General features: G+C 41.6%; 1 protein-coding gene across 4 annotated transcripts in view; it reads left to right on the top strand.

Annotated features, from left to right (window-relative positions):
* The window catches only part of LOC132373240 (cyclic AMP-dependent transcription factor ATF-7), a 91,689-nt gene that overhangs the window by 69,548 nt on the left and 6,858 nt on the right, over window positions 1–15,283 (top strand). For 3 of the 4 annotated variants that reach the window (XM_059936002.1, XM_059936004.1, XM_059936003.1), the window contains 8 exons: window positions 1,067–1,185; window positions 4,277–4,414; window positions 5,971–6,128; window positions 7,157–7,256; window positions 7,787–7,900; window positions 8,489–8,641; window positions 11,502–11,699; window positions 13,260–13,368. In XM_059936002.1, coding sequence (XP_059791985.1) covers window positions 1,067–1,185; window positions 4,277–4,414; window positions 5,971–6,128; window positions 7,157–7,256; window positions 7,787–7,900; window positions 8,489–8,641; window positions 11,502–11,699; window positions 13,260–13,368 — 1,089 coding nt within the window. The remainder of the gene's footprint in view (window positions 1–1,066; window positions 1,186–4,276; window positions 4,415–5,970; window positions 6,129–7,156; window positions 7,257–7,786; window positions 7,901–8,488; window positions 8,642–11,501; window positions 11,700–13,259; window positions 13,369–15,283) is intronic. The other variant, XM_059936005.1, reaches the window with a different exon arrangement.

The raw sequence follows: 15,283 nt of genomic DNA, 5'->3' as shown, positions 1-15,283 counted from the left end.
AATCCCACTGGACTATTCCCAGTTGATCATGCTAGAAGGAACGATTTTAGCCCCAGGTCTCACTCCTTAAAATATCATTTCAACATTGTTCTATCCCTATCATTCAGTTTAGTGGTTTCGAGTATGAGATGAATCCCTGAGGTGATTAGTATGTCAAGGAAAACTGTCATAATAGAGTTAGGACCAGGGAACAAGATTCAACTGACCTAAGAGAGAAAAACTAGAAAAACTGGGTGGGGAGAGAGAAGCTCAAATCTAAAATTCAGGTCGCTTAAAAAGTTCCCATGGCTTACCAAGAGACTTCATCTTCCCAAGGGCAGAGGCACTGTGCTGAGGAAAGATTTGTGCAGCCTCTGAGAGGATATTTTGGCTGGCAAATCTAAATCCAAATATCCTGGTTTCTCGAATTTGCTCTCAGGCCCAGGTCTCTCTGAAATGAGCTCTATTGTTTGCAGTTTCCTTTTCTAGCTCATGATCTTGCTGTCTTGTTCCCCAGACCCTAGATTTGCCTGGAATGCCTTCAGAAAGTAATAGACCCTTACCTCAGTGACAACTGAAAGACAAGGCACCATTTCTTACTTGGTAGCTTTAGCAAGTAGACTCAACCATCTGATCCTCAGTTTCTTCTCCTCGTCAGATTTTAACGTCCATCTGCGTATACCTACTCACTTCAGACCTAGCAGGGAGTAAGTGTAAAGAGAAAATGTCACTTAACTGTACTTGATTTTCCTATCTGGAGGTTTCACAGACTCCACCTGGGTGGGCGGTTTTGTTTTGTTTGGGGGTGAGGGAGCTGAAACCAGCCTCTGGGAGAAAGGTGGTACATAGATAGTCACACAAAAACATTGTTCTGACTTCCCTCTGCTGGCCTTGAGGCAACACAGCACAGACACCCTCTGGTGGTCTAACACCAGTCTTTACTTACTAGAGCTCCATTAAAGCAAATTTGCCTGAACACAGAGATTCTCTCCAAATAGAAGAATAAAGATGTGTTCTGTATGTGCTCTCAAGTTTTAATTTCAGGTCAAAACTAAAATAGAGGTTCCTTTTCTTTTCATGTCTACAGATCAGACTCCTACTCCGACTAGATTCCTGAAGAACTGTGAAGAGGTGGGGCTCTTCAATGAACTAGCTAGCTCCTTTGAACATGAATTCAAGAAAGCTGCAGATGAGGATGAAAAAAAGGCAAGAGACGGGACTTTTGCTGAAAAACTGGTAGTGTTCAGATCTAGGCAACTTTCATTGTGCCCTGGGATAATTAATAATTAAGCAAGTTAATAATTAATTAATTTGCTTAATTGGTTAAAGCACAAGATTATGGGCTTGGTTCTGTAGAACCAGATAGTACTCACAGATCCTCGTCAGCCATTCAGGTCTTTAGGTGGTCCAGATGATGGACCAGCACAAGTGCTGGATCTTCATCAAAAATCAGTCTTCTTGCCCTTCCAGTGGAGCATTGTTCAGTAATCTATTTTTTAATTATTTTTGTTCTGAATATGTTGAAGATGTTAAAAAAGATTATAAATTACTCAGATTTTGTTAGATAACATCTTTTTTGCTAAATCCCACTCTTTTCTGAGGTAATCAGACTTCTCACCTGGACTGTTTTACTCAATCAGCCAATCAATAAACATTTATTGAATTTCGACTCTTCTTTGTTTCAGTGTATATCGCTCTTACCTTCAAGTAGCTCTCTAGTAATATTCAAGACATTAAGCTTAAGGAAGGATGTTCTTAAAGCCTTTCAAAGGATATCAACCAGGATGATGAAAGAACTAGAAATTAGGTCACTTTGGGAACATTTAAAGAAACTGAGGACATTTTGCTTGGAAAAGAAATTTTATTGGAACAAAATTGCAGTCTTCAAACATTGCTAGTTGAAGAGCTTTCATGTAAAAGAGGGGTTAAACTTAATATTCTCTGTGCCCCAGGGGTAGAAATAGGACCAGGATAGGAAGCTATCACAAAGTGTGTTCAATTATATGTAGGCCACTTAGTATAGATATTGTAGAGAGGATTAAAATATTGGAATCACTTCAGATTCTGAGGTGCTGTGATTCTGATTTTCACCTTTATATTCAAGACCCCTAGAGAATCCTTTAGTGTGGAAGAGAGGAAATAGTTCAAGAAGCAGAGTCAAAGAAAAATAATTCCCATGGAATAAGGGGTTTTGGAAAAAAAGGAAATTGAGAAGGTCAAAGTTTACTTTAGAATTAGAATTCTGGGTTATTAGTCACTACGTAAAATCATGTCTGTGTTCCATAATAATTCAGAAAAAAATTCCAGTATCTCTGTCTCAAAACATATATACATTAACACATGTACCTCCCATAATTGCATGGTACAGTGAGGCATGGAATCCCATCAGAATATAGGAAAGCCAAGACATAAGAAAAAATTTCCAGGAGGAGCTCTTTCCCTCTTAAGAGGGAGATAGCAGGTAAATCAAGAGAGTTTGTGCATGATTTTTTCATCCATCTTAAATTATAAGAATGAAGTTTTCTTATCACTGGGGGTCTTTCCAAGTTCCATAGCTTTTCTGTGATCTTCATTTCGTGCTGTCTCCTGCAAACTAAAAGAAAGTGGGGAAACACAGTGGCATATATTTGTAGTTCTCCTTTCAAACAGCAGAACTAGCCACAGTCTGCTTGTCCTTCTTTTTCTTCAGAGACCCAGGTCCCTCATCAATCAGTTGCTTCAACCTATGTGGTATAATTTTATTTTACAGTTTCCTTACCTCATCCCCCCTGTCATTTCTCCCTCCCCGCAAACAAAGAAATCAAATTGTTTCCACCAGGGTGTGAAGGATTTTAAATCAAACTCATTATAGGCAAATTCAAGAAAATTAACCTCCTTTTAAGGCTCCAAGTCTTTTCCACTTCCATTTTAGCTCACTTGACACAGGAAGCCATTCATAGTTAGGCCTCTACTCATTGGGCATCTCTCAGTGTTTCTCCCTGCTGGGTCAGGGGTGGTCTTCACGTCTACTTGATGAGAAGCACAGGCTCAGTGGAAAATTGTCTCCAGGAGTGTTTAATGAGCCCCAAACTTTTATGAACCACAGCTTTTCTAGGAGATTCCTCTATGAGATTTTAAACTTGTGATTGTATTTACTTAGAGGCCTCTCCTTCCTACCACCCTCTGACTTCAGGGATCTGAGAATTAGCCCAACTGGACCTGACATGTATGTAGAAAAAATGAGGGCAGAAATGCAACCATCTTTGCTGTTGCTCATCCTTATCAGATTGGAGAGAAAGAACCGTTACCACTACATTACCATGTAGTAGACACTAGATTATCTTCAGTTTGCTCAAATACCAAGATTTCTAGTGATTAAGATAGCAAGGGATAAATTAAAGCTCCTCTTTCACCAAGAAGCCTAGGATATGGGAAGAATAGAACAAAGGACCCACTTTGTCATGAAACTGAACTGCAGTGCCAGCTCTCCTATTGTGGCGCAGTATCAGGGTCATCTCAGATGGTTTATTGTTCTCTTCAAAGCCATTTATGGCTCCACAGTTCTGTGAGTTGATTGCTCCATGGCCAGAAAAGTACTCTTTCCCTTCTGGTTTTCTCCAGTCCTGCTCCTGGGACCAAGTTCTAATTTCTTTCACTGATCACATGATCAGCCTTTCCTTTCTTTGTTGCCCCAAACCCCCATCTTCCTAACTTCTAGCCTCTAGCACCAGATTTTGGGGTGAGAACACCATCAAGCATGGAGAGTTCCCCAGAAAAGATATTTCCTGTCTTGTTGACAGTACTTTAATAGCCAATTTGATTTGTTTTGCTTTTGGTGATTGGGTAACCTAGTCATTCTGATCGGCAGAAAAATTGTTCACAGCTCTCTAGTAGCCAGTGGAGCTGGTTGGGAATAGGAAGGCACTGGATTCAGGAACCGTACTTTCCTGAAAAATAATATAGTCATAGTATTTGCATGGATAAATGACATCTTTTTTAATTTTCTACTTTCAGGGCCTTTATAAGCATTTTAATTTTTTTTTTTTCCCTTTCGGAATCTTTATAAGTGTTTACCCATGGTGAGGCAGATATAACTTCATTTTATCGGAGGGAAACAGAAGCCCTGAGAAGTTAAAGGATTTGGCCAGAGTTGTACATAAAACCTGGGCTCCACATTTCCTTGACTTTCAGTTTGGTGCTTTGACCAAGGACTGAACTTCTTAGAAGTATATTCCCTCATCTTTTAACTGGGAAGATATAGCTTTAACTTGAAGGGAATCCATGGGGTTGAACTATGCTCATTTCTCTCTTTTAACAGGCTGCTTCTGGGCCCCTTGACATGTCTCTGCCTTCTACACCAGACATCAAAATCAAAGAAGAAGAGCCAGTGGAGGTAGACTCATCCCCACCTGACAGTCCTGCCTCTAGCCCCTGCTCCCCACCACTCAAGGAGAAGGTAAAACTCTACCAAGAGTCATCTCAAATGTTAATTGATAGATGAAGTTTTGATGCGTTAGTTATATAAATATTGTGTGATAAGGAGGATTGATTATATATAAATAAATATTAATTGTTTAGAAGATTTATATAATTACACCTATTCTCTGACCTAGCAACTCCACTTCTAAGTCTGTATGGAAGAGAAATTAGTGCATATGTCCACCAAAAGAAGTATATAAGAAAGTTCACAGCAGTTGTATTCGTAATAGTCAAAAAACTGGAAGCAGTCCAAATGTCCATAACAAGACTTGTTACATATATAAAAAGTCATTTAGTTTTATTTTATCCTTTAGATTAACGTACTTTATGTATGTTGTACTACTTCAATTGATAAGTGGAAAAGAAAAATCACATAATTCATAAATTGAACATTAAACAATTTAGAAAAAAAGTCTTCCCAGAGGGAAGTTTTCTAGTGATTCAAAGGGAGTATCTATCAGGATTCTGATTATTATTTTTTTTAAAGGAAACTTTTTGTGAAGTATTATTTTTTATAAATTTATTGAAATATGACACACATACAGAAAAGCACATAAATTGTAAGTATACAGCTTACTGAATTTTCACAAAGTTTACAGCTTATGTAACCAACACCTTGATAATTTCATCATAACCTCAGAAGCCCCATCAAACCTCCTTCCAGTCTCTGCTGTGCTACCAGTGGTTATTAACTTTAATATCCACTGTGGATAGAGCATCTGTACCTCGTCTTACCTCCCTCCAAAATTGGTTTGCTAACATCTCAAAACTACCCTCTCCATAAACATTACAACTGTACCCTCCCTCCTCTTTTCATCAGCAGCCAGGTCCTAGAGGCTGTTTAGAGATGTTTTCAGGGCCACTGTAGCCACTGGCAACGTAAGGTCCTTACAACTTAACAGTGGGAAGCAGTTTGTTTTATCACAATATGATCATTATTCAAACTTCCGTAGCCCTTTTTTTAAGAGGTCTATAGGAGACGTTGGGTTAAGACCAGTTGGGTTGCCTTATCACCAGTCTTATTCCTGTCTTTTCCTATTAGAGATCAGTGGACACTTGAGCATCAAGTTTAGAATGAGAGTATCTAGATCATGAAAAATTATAACACTCCTGGGACTTACCGGGCAAGTCCAGTGTTTAAGACTCCACGCTTCCACTGCAGATCCCTGGTTGGGGAACTAAGATCCCACATGCTGCACGGCATGGTCCCCTGCCAAAAAAAATTATAACACTCCTTAGAATTTATATGGTACTCTAGTGCTTCTACAGAAATTTCAAGTGATCTGCCAACTGTCATCTCACTCATATAGCCATCATCCCTGAAAGGGAGATAGCCAAAAGGTCTTAACTCAGCATTCCTACTGAATGAGTGAGTGAGGTATGGGTCCATGATCACGATGGAATCAGGTCATGATTTACATGAGTAGTCCAAGTGCTCTTTCCAATAAATTTATACTAGATTTTACCAGCTATGTATTTTCTTATAAGCAGTCCCTTAAAGCATTTTGTAATCTGTTGGTGTCTTCTCCCCAGGATGTTGCCCCAAAGCCTGTTGTGATCTCTACGCCCACACCTACCATTGTACGCCCTGGCTCCCTGCCTCTCCACTTGGGCTATGATCCACTTCACCCAACCCTTCCTTCCCCAACCTCCGTCATCACACAGGCTCCACCATCCAACAGGCAACTGGGGTGAGTAAAGAGAGCAGGGAGAAACAGTGAAGCCTGAATGTCATTCCTCTGTGTGAAATTATTTGATTAAATAGAGACTGTTTCTGAATACTCAAGGAAAACAAGTCACTGAGATTGTCTCTCAACATAAATTTTTCACCCCATAAACAGAATCTTCTTTACCTTTTTAGTAGACAAGCAAGAATTTATTTGGGGGTGTACTGCCTTAATTTGGAGGTTTAATACTTCTTCGATCTAAAAGAAGAATCCTTAGAACTTTAGGAAGTTCATTATAGTGGTGGAGGTCACACAGGGAAGTATATATTTAGTTCTTGGCCTCAATCATATGGATGTGGAGGCACTACTGAATGAGGCGCTGAAACCCATTAAGTCATCTTTTTTAAGTCTGGTTGTTCCCCTCAGTCCCAGTTAGAGTTCTTGGTCTTTGCTATTCCTACTTTTGTCTTCACTCCCAGCATGGCCCATACAGATTTCCTATTGGGATGACTTAAGATCCTGTCCCCAGGTACCCATGGGTTAAGAGGTTGTTGTCAGGCTTCAGCCTCTTAAAGTTTATTGTTCTCTAGACCCACTAAGAAAAATACAAAGGGATGGCTTCTCTCTTAGACAGAGTAGAGCAAAACGTGGAAAGGAACAGGAGGAACTTACTCAGATTTGGCTATCATATGACATAATTCAGCTTTGCAAAATGGCAGCTTTGGTCGAAGTATTCCTTGCCTAAGGCAAGACAGAATTTATACATGCCAGTGGTAGGGATGTTTATTTAATTGTTCTAAACTCTTAATAGGATTAGCTTCCCACCCACTTGAATTCAGTGGTGCATTTAATTTGCAAGGTGTAAAGATCTTGCGATTTCTCTCCATCTATAAGGTAAGGTAAGTAGCATTCCCTGCTTTATCCAGCTTCATGAGGGTGCCAAGATTTTACAACGCTACTAGAAAAGACTGGGAAATCTGCTGTAATTATAGGATGAGGATCATTGGCAAAAGGGTCTGTATTATGAGCATTTCACTTCATATTTCCTCTAGGTCTCCCACTGGCTCCCTCCCTCTCGTCATGCATCTTGCTAATGGACAGACCATGCCTGTGCTGCCAGGGCCTCCGGTACAGATGCCTTCTGTTATATCGGTGAGCTCTGAAGTTGGGGCAGCCAGCCCTACCAAGACACTAACCCCTCCCTTCCACCTGAATGCTCATAAACACACATGAGCCCCAGGGAAACGTGGGCTCTGGTCTGTAGTAGTTGAACATGGCAGCCTGCCATACTCTTCACTAACCTCTGCCAATCCAGCACTATGGAACAGTAAACAAAGGCTCATCTGGACAGTTGGCTCCTGGTCTAAGAATTGATTTTGCCAGCCTGCTGATTGGTTGATTTCACTTGGTACTAAGTACCTCACAAATTGCCCACCACTTTCCTCAAGATACAGCCTCAGCCTTTCCCATAGAAATTGTCATAGCCCTGAAGGATTAGATCCCCTATCCTGTGGTGCTCCATGGGGGATGGTATTTCCCAGGCTGTTTCTGCATGCCCTATGGGCAGGTTGCATAGAACAGGCCCTAATGTGCCAATCTCAAAAGCACTTCATTTGGGGAAGCTGTTGCCCCACTAATAGCATTATGTTCCCTTCTGGTTTTTCTTCCTTCTCTTGATCCAGCTGGCCAGACCTGTGTCTATGGTGCCCAACATTCCTGGTATCCCTGGCCCACCAGTTAACAGCAGTGGTTCCATTTCTCCCTCTGGCCACCCTATGCCATCAGAAGCCAAGATGGTGAGTACATCCCAGCCTGGGGCAATGCTGGCCCTTCTGAAAGAAGTGGTATCTTCTGGGGCTTGCAGAGCTAAAGACCCACCCAGTTGTGGCGTCTGGAGAAGAAAAGACCCTGATTCATGACTCCTATCTCTTCTCTTCCACCTTTAGAGCCTGGTACATAGACCATGGCAGTGAAAAGAAGCAGCACAGATTGTTTGGAGTGGAACTCTTGCTGTTTCAGTTCCAGGGTGACAGATGGAGGGGTGGATGAGTGGGCAGGAGAGCTGGCCAGGAGGTGAATAACTGCGTAATAACCAGCCCCTGGCCAGGTTCCAGGAGAGAGAGCTTTCATCTGGACTCTATAGCTTCAGCAACCCCCGCCCTCCAACTGTGCCCAGGATGATAGTGAGGGGACAGAGTAGGTATTTTAGGGATCATGGGCACATTCTCTCTCTCTGTCATTTTCTTTTAATCCCTCTGTTAAGGGAAAACCAGTGTGGGAATTTTAGTTGTCTGTGACATCAGTAATAAAATCTAAGCCCACTCTTCTCACCCTTGATAGAATCTCACCCTTGACAAGCTATTTTTTCTTATCTTTTCCTACAGAGACTAAAAGCTACCCTAACCCACCAAGTCTCCTCAATCAATGGTGGCTGTGGAATGGTGGTGGGGACTGCCAGCACCATGGTGACAGCCCGTCCAGAGCAAAGCCAGATCCTCATCCAGCACCCTGACGCCCCATCCCCTGCCCAGCCACAGGTCAGTTAGACCCTTGGATGGGGGAACCAGCTGTGTCACCATTACTCTTTAAGTCATATCTGTTTTTCAAGGAGCAAGAAAATGAAAGAAGAGTGGATTTCAGCATTCTGGGCATCTACCTGCACTTTGGTTCTTGTTGACAGTTTGAAAGTAGCAAAATGCACTATTCTTTATCCATCCTTGGGTTGTACCAAATGCAAACAGACTGGATAATGCAGAACTGTCACAGAGGAGGTCTCAGTTTTTGTTTTCTGCTTTTTGGTTATTTCTATATGTGAATGCTGTATCTGCAGAACCCTCTAAAATGTGACAGAACCTCACTTCAAACCACTTTGTACATCAAAGGAGGCTTCCCCTAGTCTCTCCTATCTTAGGTCTTACCCCCCACCCGCCTAAAAAACCTTACCTGATTAGATTTATAGCAAAAATCAGATAATAACAATATATTAGGGACTTCCCTGGTGATGCAGTGGTTAAGAATCCACCTGCCAATGCAGGGGACACGGGTTCGAGCCCTGGTCCGGGAAGATCCCACATGCTGCAGAGGAACTAAGCCTGTGCACCACAGCTACTGAGCCTGCGCTCTGGAGCCCACGAGCCACAGCTACTGAGCCCGCACGCCACGACTACTGAAGCACGTGCGCCTAGAGCCCGCGTGCCGCAACTACTTAGCCCATGCGCCGCAACCACTGAAGCCCACGCACTCTAGGGCCCACGTGCCACAACTGCTGAAGCCCGCACGCCTATAGCCCGTGCTCCGCAACAAAGAAGCCACCGCAATGAGAAGCCCACACACCGCAACGAAGAGTAGCCCCCGCTCGCCACAACTAAAGAAAGCCTGCACGTAACAATGAAGACCCAACACAGCCAAAAAAAAAAAAGAAAAAAGAAAAACAGTATATTAATAAAATGAATAAAATGTGATATCACAGTATTAAGATGGCTCAGTAAACAAATACACACCCCCAAAAAACACTTTTTCCTTATCAATTGAATGTCTTTTTATCAGGAGAAATTAAAGTCTTAAAAAAGCCAGAGGGATCCCATTTAGAAGCCCAACTCTTTTTTTCAAGGAGGCCTCAGTTTTACTAATTTTCTTTGAAAACTGAATAGGCCTCAGTTTTCATATTGTCTGTACTGGTTAGGTGACAACAACCTGAGATCAGTTTCTAGAGTTACATCTTTTGCCCATCCCCTTTTCCTGATGTCACCACCTGCTTTATCACTTACCACCACATGTCCTAACATTTAATGACCATATGCTGCCTTAAAGCTTGGCCAACAACAAAAGCTCTCATCTGAGTTTTCTTGTTGGAAGCTAAGCCTGCCCACCCTCCTGTAACCCCTTCTAATGCCAGTCCCTTCTGGAAATGGTAAAGCAGTAGCCCCCTTGCCCAAGTTGTGCTGCTTCCCCTCTTGAGGAAATGACATGACTTATTTTTTAGTTACCACTAATTCCTTTCCTTGTTAGTCTTCCTGTCTTTCTCTTGGTCTGTTCTTTTACCTCCATTCCCTGCACGTCTTGTTGAGTTGCCTATGAGAGAATAGGAACCCATCATTTCCTTTTCCCCATTCTCCTCCTCAAGCGCCAATCTTTACATGTGCTCCAGTGAGCTCAGGACAAAGAGGAAATTGAAAATCACAGGAGAATTTGTGTAAACTTCCCTTAGTACAGTGAGAAGCGATGACCCCAAGGCCTGTAGCTCATTAAAATAAGTTTGAAATTTCCTCTCCACTTTTTTTCTTTTAGGAGAGAGAATATTAATCTGAATAAATAAAATGATCTCTTCATTATCTATGTTAATGGAGAGCATGATTCAGTAGGGCCTGAAGTAGAATAAGATTCTGTTTTCTTATAAGCTTATGCTTATTCTCGTGCAACTAACGTTAGCTCTGGCATTTGGGAACTACCAATATAGATGTTCTCTAATAGCAACAGATTCAGGAAGAATTTATATTTGGCGTTTCACGTTACATAGTTTCTTTTATACAGATGGTTGACCTTTCTATATTTTAATTTTGACCGTTATTATAAAATTGGTCTATCTTCTTTGAATACATACCAGCTAACAGAAAAGGAAGATGATTCAAAAGTGCTTTAGAGACAAGAGACATCAGCCTGAAGTTTAAAAACAAAAGACAGTCTTAAATCGCCAATTTGTAAAGGGATTAAAAAATGTTTTTCTCTTTAAAAACAGAACAAACAAGGCAGGAAGGGGGGGCGTTGCTGAGGATGATTAATAACTGATTTAAATAAAAAGAATATATTGGGAGTTCCCTGGTGGCCTAGTGGTTAGGATTCTGGGCTTTCACTGCTGTGGCCCAGGTTTAATCCATGGTCAAGGAACTGAGATCCTGCAAGCCATGTGGTGTGCCCAAAAAAAAAAAGAATATACTAATTCATACATCTCCATGATAGCTCATATCTCACTGATACTAAAATCTTTTCTCCTTTTCTGAAACTTGTAGCACACAGTTATTTGTATATATTGCTTGACCAGATAGGTGATTCTCCAATTTTTTATTCCATAGTCTCCCTAAAATTTCCCCTGACACCTCCCTTGATTATAATTTCCCTGCCTACAAGATTTCCTGTTAAGAAACAAAAAGTGATCCTAGTTTCATTTTGTCTGTCTGTCTCAGAAATAATCAGAGTATGGAACTGAGAAGACTGAAAGAAAACAGAGGCAGAATGAGGAACTACTACAGAAGAGAAGCTAAGGGACATAGTGATGAGACTTGCTGTGGTTACAGAGACTGGTACATACTTTTACCAGATCTTTGCCAGAGCTTACGTCAGGTTTAGTTTGGAAAGGACTGACATTCCCTTCAAGTAACTCCTCTTCCTTCTGGGCAACAGGTTTCACCAGCCCAACCCACTCCTAGTACCGGAGGGCGACGTCGGCGCACGGTGGATGAAGATCCAGATGAGCGGCGGCAGCGCTTTCTGGAGCGCAACCGGGCCGCAGCCTCGCGCTGCCGTCAAAAGCGGAAGCTGTGGGTGTCCTCCCTAGAGAAGAAGGCTGAGGAACTCACGTCTCAGAACATTCAGCTGAGTGTGAGTGTGTCCTGGGTGATTATTAGGATTGTTGAATCTGGAAAGTGAGATTGAATCAGGAAAAAGTGGGACGATATAATAGAAGACGATAATTCTTTAAATTAAGACAGATCCAGAACATATGCCAGGGAGAATGCAGAAAGAATGTCTTAACAGTCAGAGTTGAAACCTCTTCCCCGGGGACTGAAAAGGACACCCACCACTACTCCCAAATCTGCTACTAGAATGAGTCACCCATAGACCAGTTTGGATGAAGGGAATTAGATTAAGTGCCCCAGGGTGCTCTTTTTAAGTCATCAGTAGAATCTGACAGGGGTAGTGGAACACCCAAAGGGAAAGTATTTGCCCAGGTAACGCAGCTTAATAAAAGAAAGAAAAAGCCACGCAAACACAAATAGAACGGTTATAATACAGATATTTTCTTATTTATTTATTTTTGGCTGTGCTGGGTCTTCTTTGCTGCGTGCGGGGCTTTCTCTAGTTGCGGCGAGCGGGAGCTACTCTTCCTTGTGCGTGGGCTTCTCACTGCAGTGGCTTCTCTTGTTGCAGAGCATGGGCTCTAGGCGCGCAGCCTTTAGTAGTTGCAGAATGCGGGCTCAGTAGTTGTGGCTCGCGGGCTCTAGAGTGTGGGCTCAGTAATTGTGGTGCACGGGCTTAGTTGCTCCACGGCATGTGGGATCTTCCCACGCGGCATGTGGGATCTTCCCGGACCAGGGCTTGAACCCGTGTCCCCTGCATTGGCAGGTGGATTCTTAACCACTGAACCACCAGGGAAGTCCCCAGATATTTTCTTGAACATTATTTTCCCTTCTTCTGATTATTTATTAAAATATTCCATTACAAAGGTAATATATTTATATAACATATATATAATATACACATACATACACACACAGAGGTACAGATTAAAAATAAAGTCTCTCTTCAACATGTCTTTCCTAGTCTCATTCTCTTCCTTGTAGATAAGTTTGGCGTGTACCTACCAGACATGTATGTATTTCTAATATTTTTTTCATTTATAGCTTTTGTGGGGGAGTCAGGGAGGGACTGTCTGTTGTAACATAAAACAGTATCTCCTGGAGATCTAGCCATGTATACAGAGGACCTACCTCATGTTTGTAAATAGCTGTACAGTGTAGCATTCTATAGTGTAAGTTATGTTATAAGGTATGGATATTTATAATGTTTCTAATTTTTTGCCAGAACAGCAGTGCTGCAGTGTACATTGTATGCACTTGAGTAGATAGCTCTGTTAAATAGATTTCTGGAAGTTAGCTTTCTTAATCAAAGGACATATGCATTATTAATTTTGGTGTAATCATATTTATCCTAAATAGGACTAATTTTTCTATTTAAAATCCCTACTATCACTGTAAGCAGCTCCTGTCATTGAATTCGTGGCTGTATTGGCCCTGGGCCGTCTGAAGCCTTGCTGGATCTTTCCCAGATTTGAGGGAGAAAATCCAGACAGCATTCTGTCCTCACTTTGGGCATAGCTACGGGGGGTTCAAGAGTGGAGCATAAATTTTCTTCATATTCTTTTCTTCCCTCCCTCCTCAGAATGAAGTCACATTACTACGCAATGAGGTGGCTCAATTGAAACAGCTGCTGTTAGCTCATAAAGACTGCCCAGTCACAGCACTACAGAAAAAGACCCAAGGCTACTTAGGTGAGTGGCTCACAACCTAAGCAAGGTCAGTCAGTCAGCACACTGCATGTAGTGAGTGTCTCAACTCTATAATTTTATAACCCCATTCTGAATGTTCTGGGGGGCCCAGATTGACGAGTGAACAGCCTTTGTGGAACAACCAGTCTTATCAAAAAAATTTTTGAGAACAATATAGTTATCCTAATTATCTATTGTAGTTAGAGAAAAAGGGTAGCAATATGTATTGGGTACCTACTTTGTGTGAGGCACTCAACCATCTTCCCAGTTCTCTCATGAAATAGATATTACCTGCGTTTACACACGAGAAAACTGCACTCAGATTAGTCACTTACCTGAAGTTACACAGTTGGTGAATTGGCAGAGCCAAGATTCACATCCAGCTCTTCTTATTCCAAAGCCACTGTCTTGGCCTCAAGAGGATATAACAGCAGATGATACATTGGGGTTTGTTAAGCATTGAGATTTGGCGGTACATTTTATCTTTCTAATGATGGGCTAATGTTGGTTTCAGTTTGTAATCTGTGAGCACAAATAATATAGTGCTAGGAAGAGCTGGTCACAGAGTCATGCTCAGGATAAGCACAATCCTGAAATTAAAATTACTGTGAATAATTTGCTTATGGACAGTAAAAGCTAATAAATCATTTTCCTTTACAAATTAAATAAATTCATAGAAATGTTGGCTATCAAATTTTGATATATTGAATTATTTTTCCACTAATGTCTTTATCATTTCAGAGATGTGTTCCCATAGGAAAAGAGTAACCACATCACCAATTTTAAACATCTCTATTTAAATTTTAATTTTACTGTGTACTTCAGGGTACATGCATTCATTAGGCAGATATTGATTGAGCCTGTTCTGTGCCAGGCACTGTTTTACATGCTGAGGACATAATAGGGAACCAAATAGATTAGATTGAAGTCCCTGCCCGTGAGGGGCTTATATTTTAGTAGGTGAGACAGACAATAAACTAGATAAATAGATACAATATATATAGTATGTTAGATAAGAATAAATGCTTGGAAGACAAAAATAAAACAAGAAAGAGGAATATGAAATGTTAGCAGCAGGGTTGAAATTTTAGATGAGGTGTCTTTTGACTGAAGACCTTAAGGAAGTGAGGGAGCTAGCCATGCATTAATACGGGAGAAAAGTACTGCAAGCAGGAGGAACAGCAAATGCAAAGACCCAAAGTGCGAGCATGTCTGGCACATTTTAGGAACACCAAGGAGGCTAGTGTGGCTGGATTGGAGAGAATGGGGAATGCAGACTATTTGGAGATGAGGTAGGGGAGGTAATGGAAGCATTTTCCTTTAGGGCCTCATTGGTCATAGTGAGGACCTTAGCTTTTACTCTACTTTGGGGATCATTAGAGGGTTGTTTTCAGTAGAATAGTGACATGGCTGATCTGACTTATTTTTAACAGGGTCACTCTGTTAGAGAGTGAGGAATGCATGGGCAGAAGCAGGCAGTCCACTTAGGGGGGGCGGCTATCACAATCATATGAGCAAGAGGTGATGGAGCCTTGGACTGGATGGCGGTAGTGAAAGTGGTGAGAAGGGATTTAATTCAGGATATATTTCGAAGTTAGAGTGACAAGGTTTGATGATGGCCAGATGGGGCAGTATATGTGAGGAAAAAGAAGAATCAAAAATTGCACCAAAGGTTCTGGCCTGAGCGACTGCAGGAACAGAGATGCCATTGATTGAGATAGGGGAAAGTGTAGGAAGAAATGGATTGGGTGGTATATCGGGAGCTCAGGTTTGGAAGCCTCTTAGGCTTGCAGGTGGAGCTGTCAAGCAGGCAGCTGGTTGTATGGGTCTGCAGTTCAGAGGAAAGGCTGAAGGTACAACTTTGGGAGTCAGCAGAATATGGATAGTTTTTAAAGCCATGAAACTGGATGAAATGTTA

This window comes from Balaenoptera ricei, chromosome 10 (assembly GCF_028023285.1).
Source record: "Balaenoptera ricei isolate mBalRic1 chromosome 10, mBalRic1.hap2, whole genome shotgun sequence".
In the NCBI taxonomy this organism is placed as follows: domain Eukaryota; kingdom Metazoa; phylum Chordata; class Mammalia; order Artiodactyla; family Balaenopteridae; genus Balaenoptera; species Balaenoptera ricei.
Note: the sequence above shows the minus strand (reverse complement) of the source record. Positions and strands in the feature narration are given on the sequence as shown.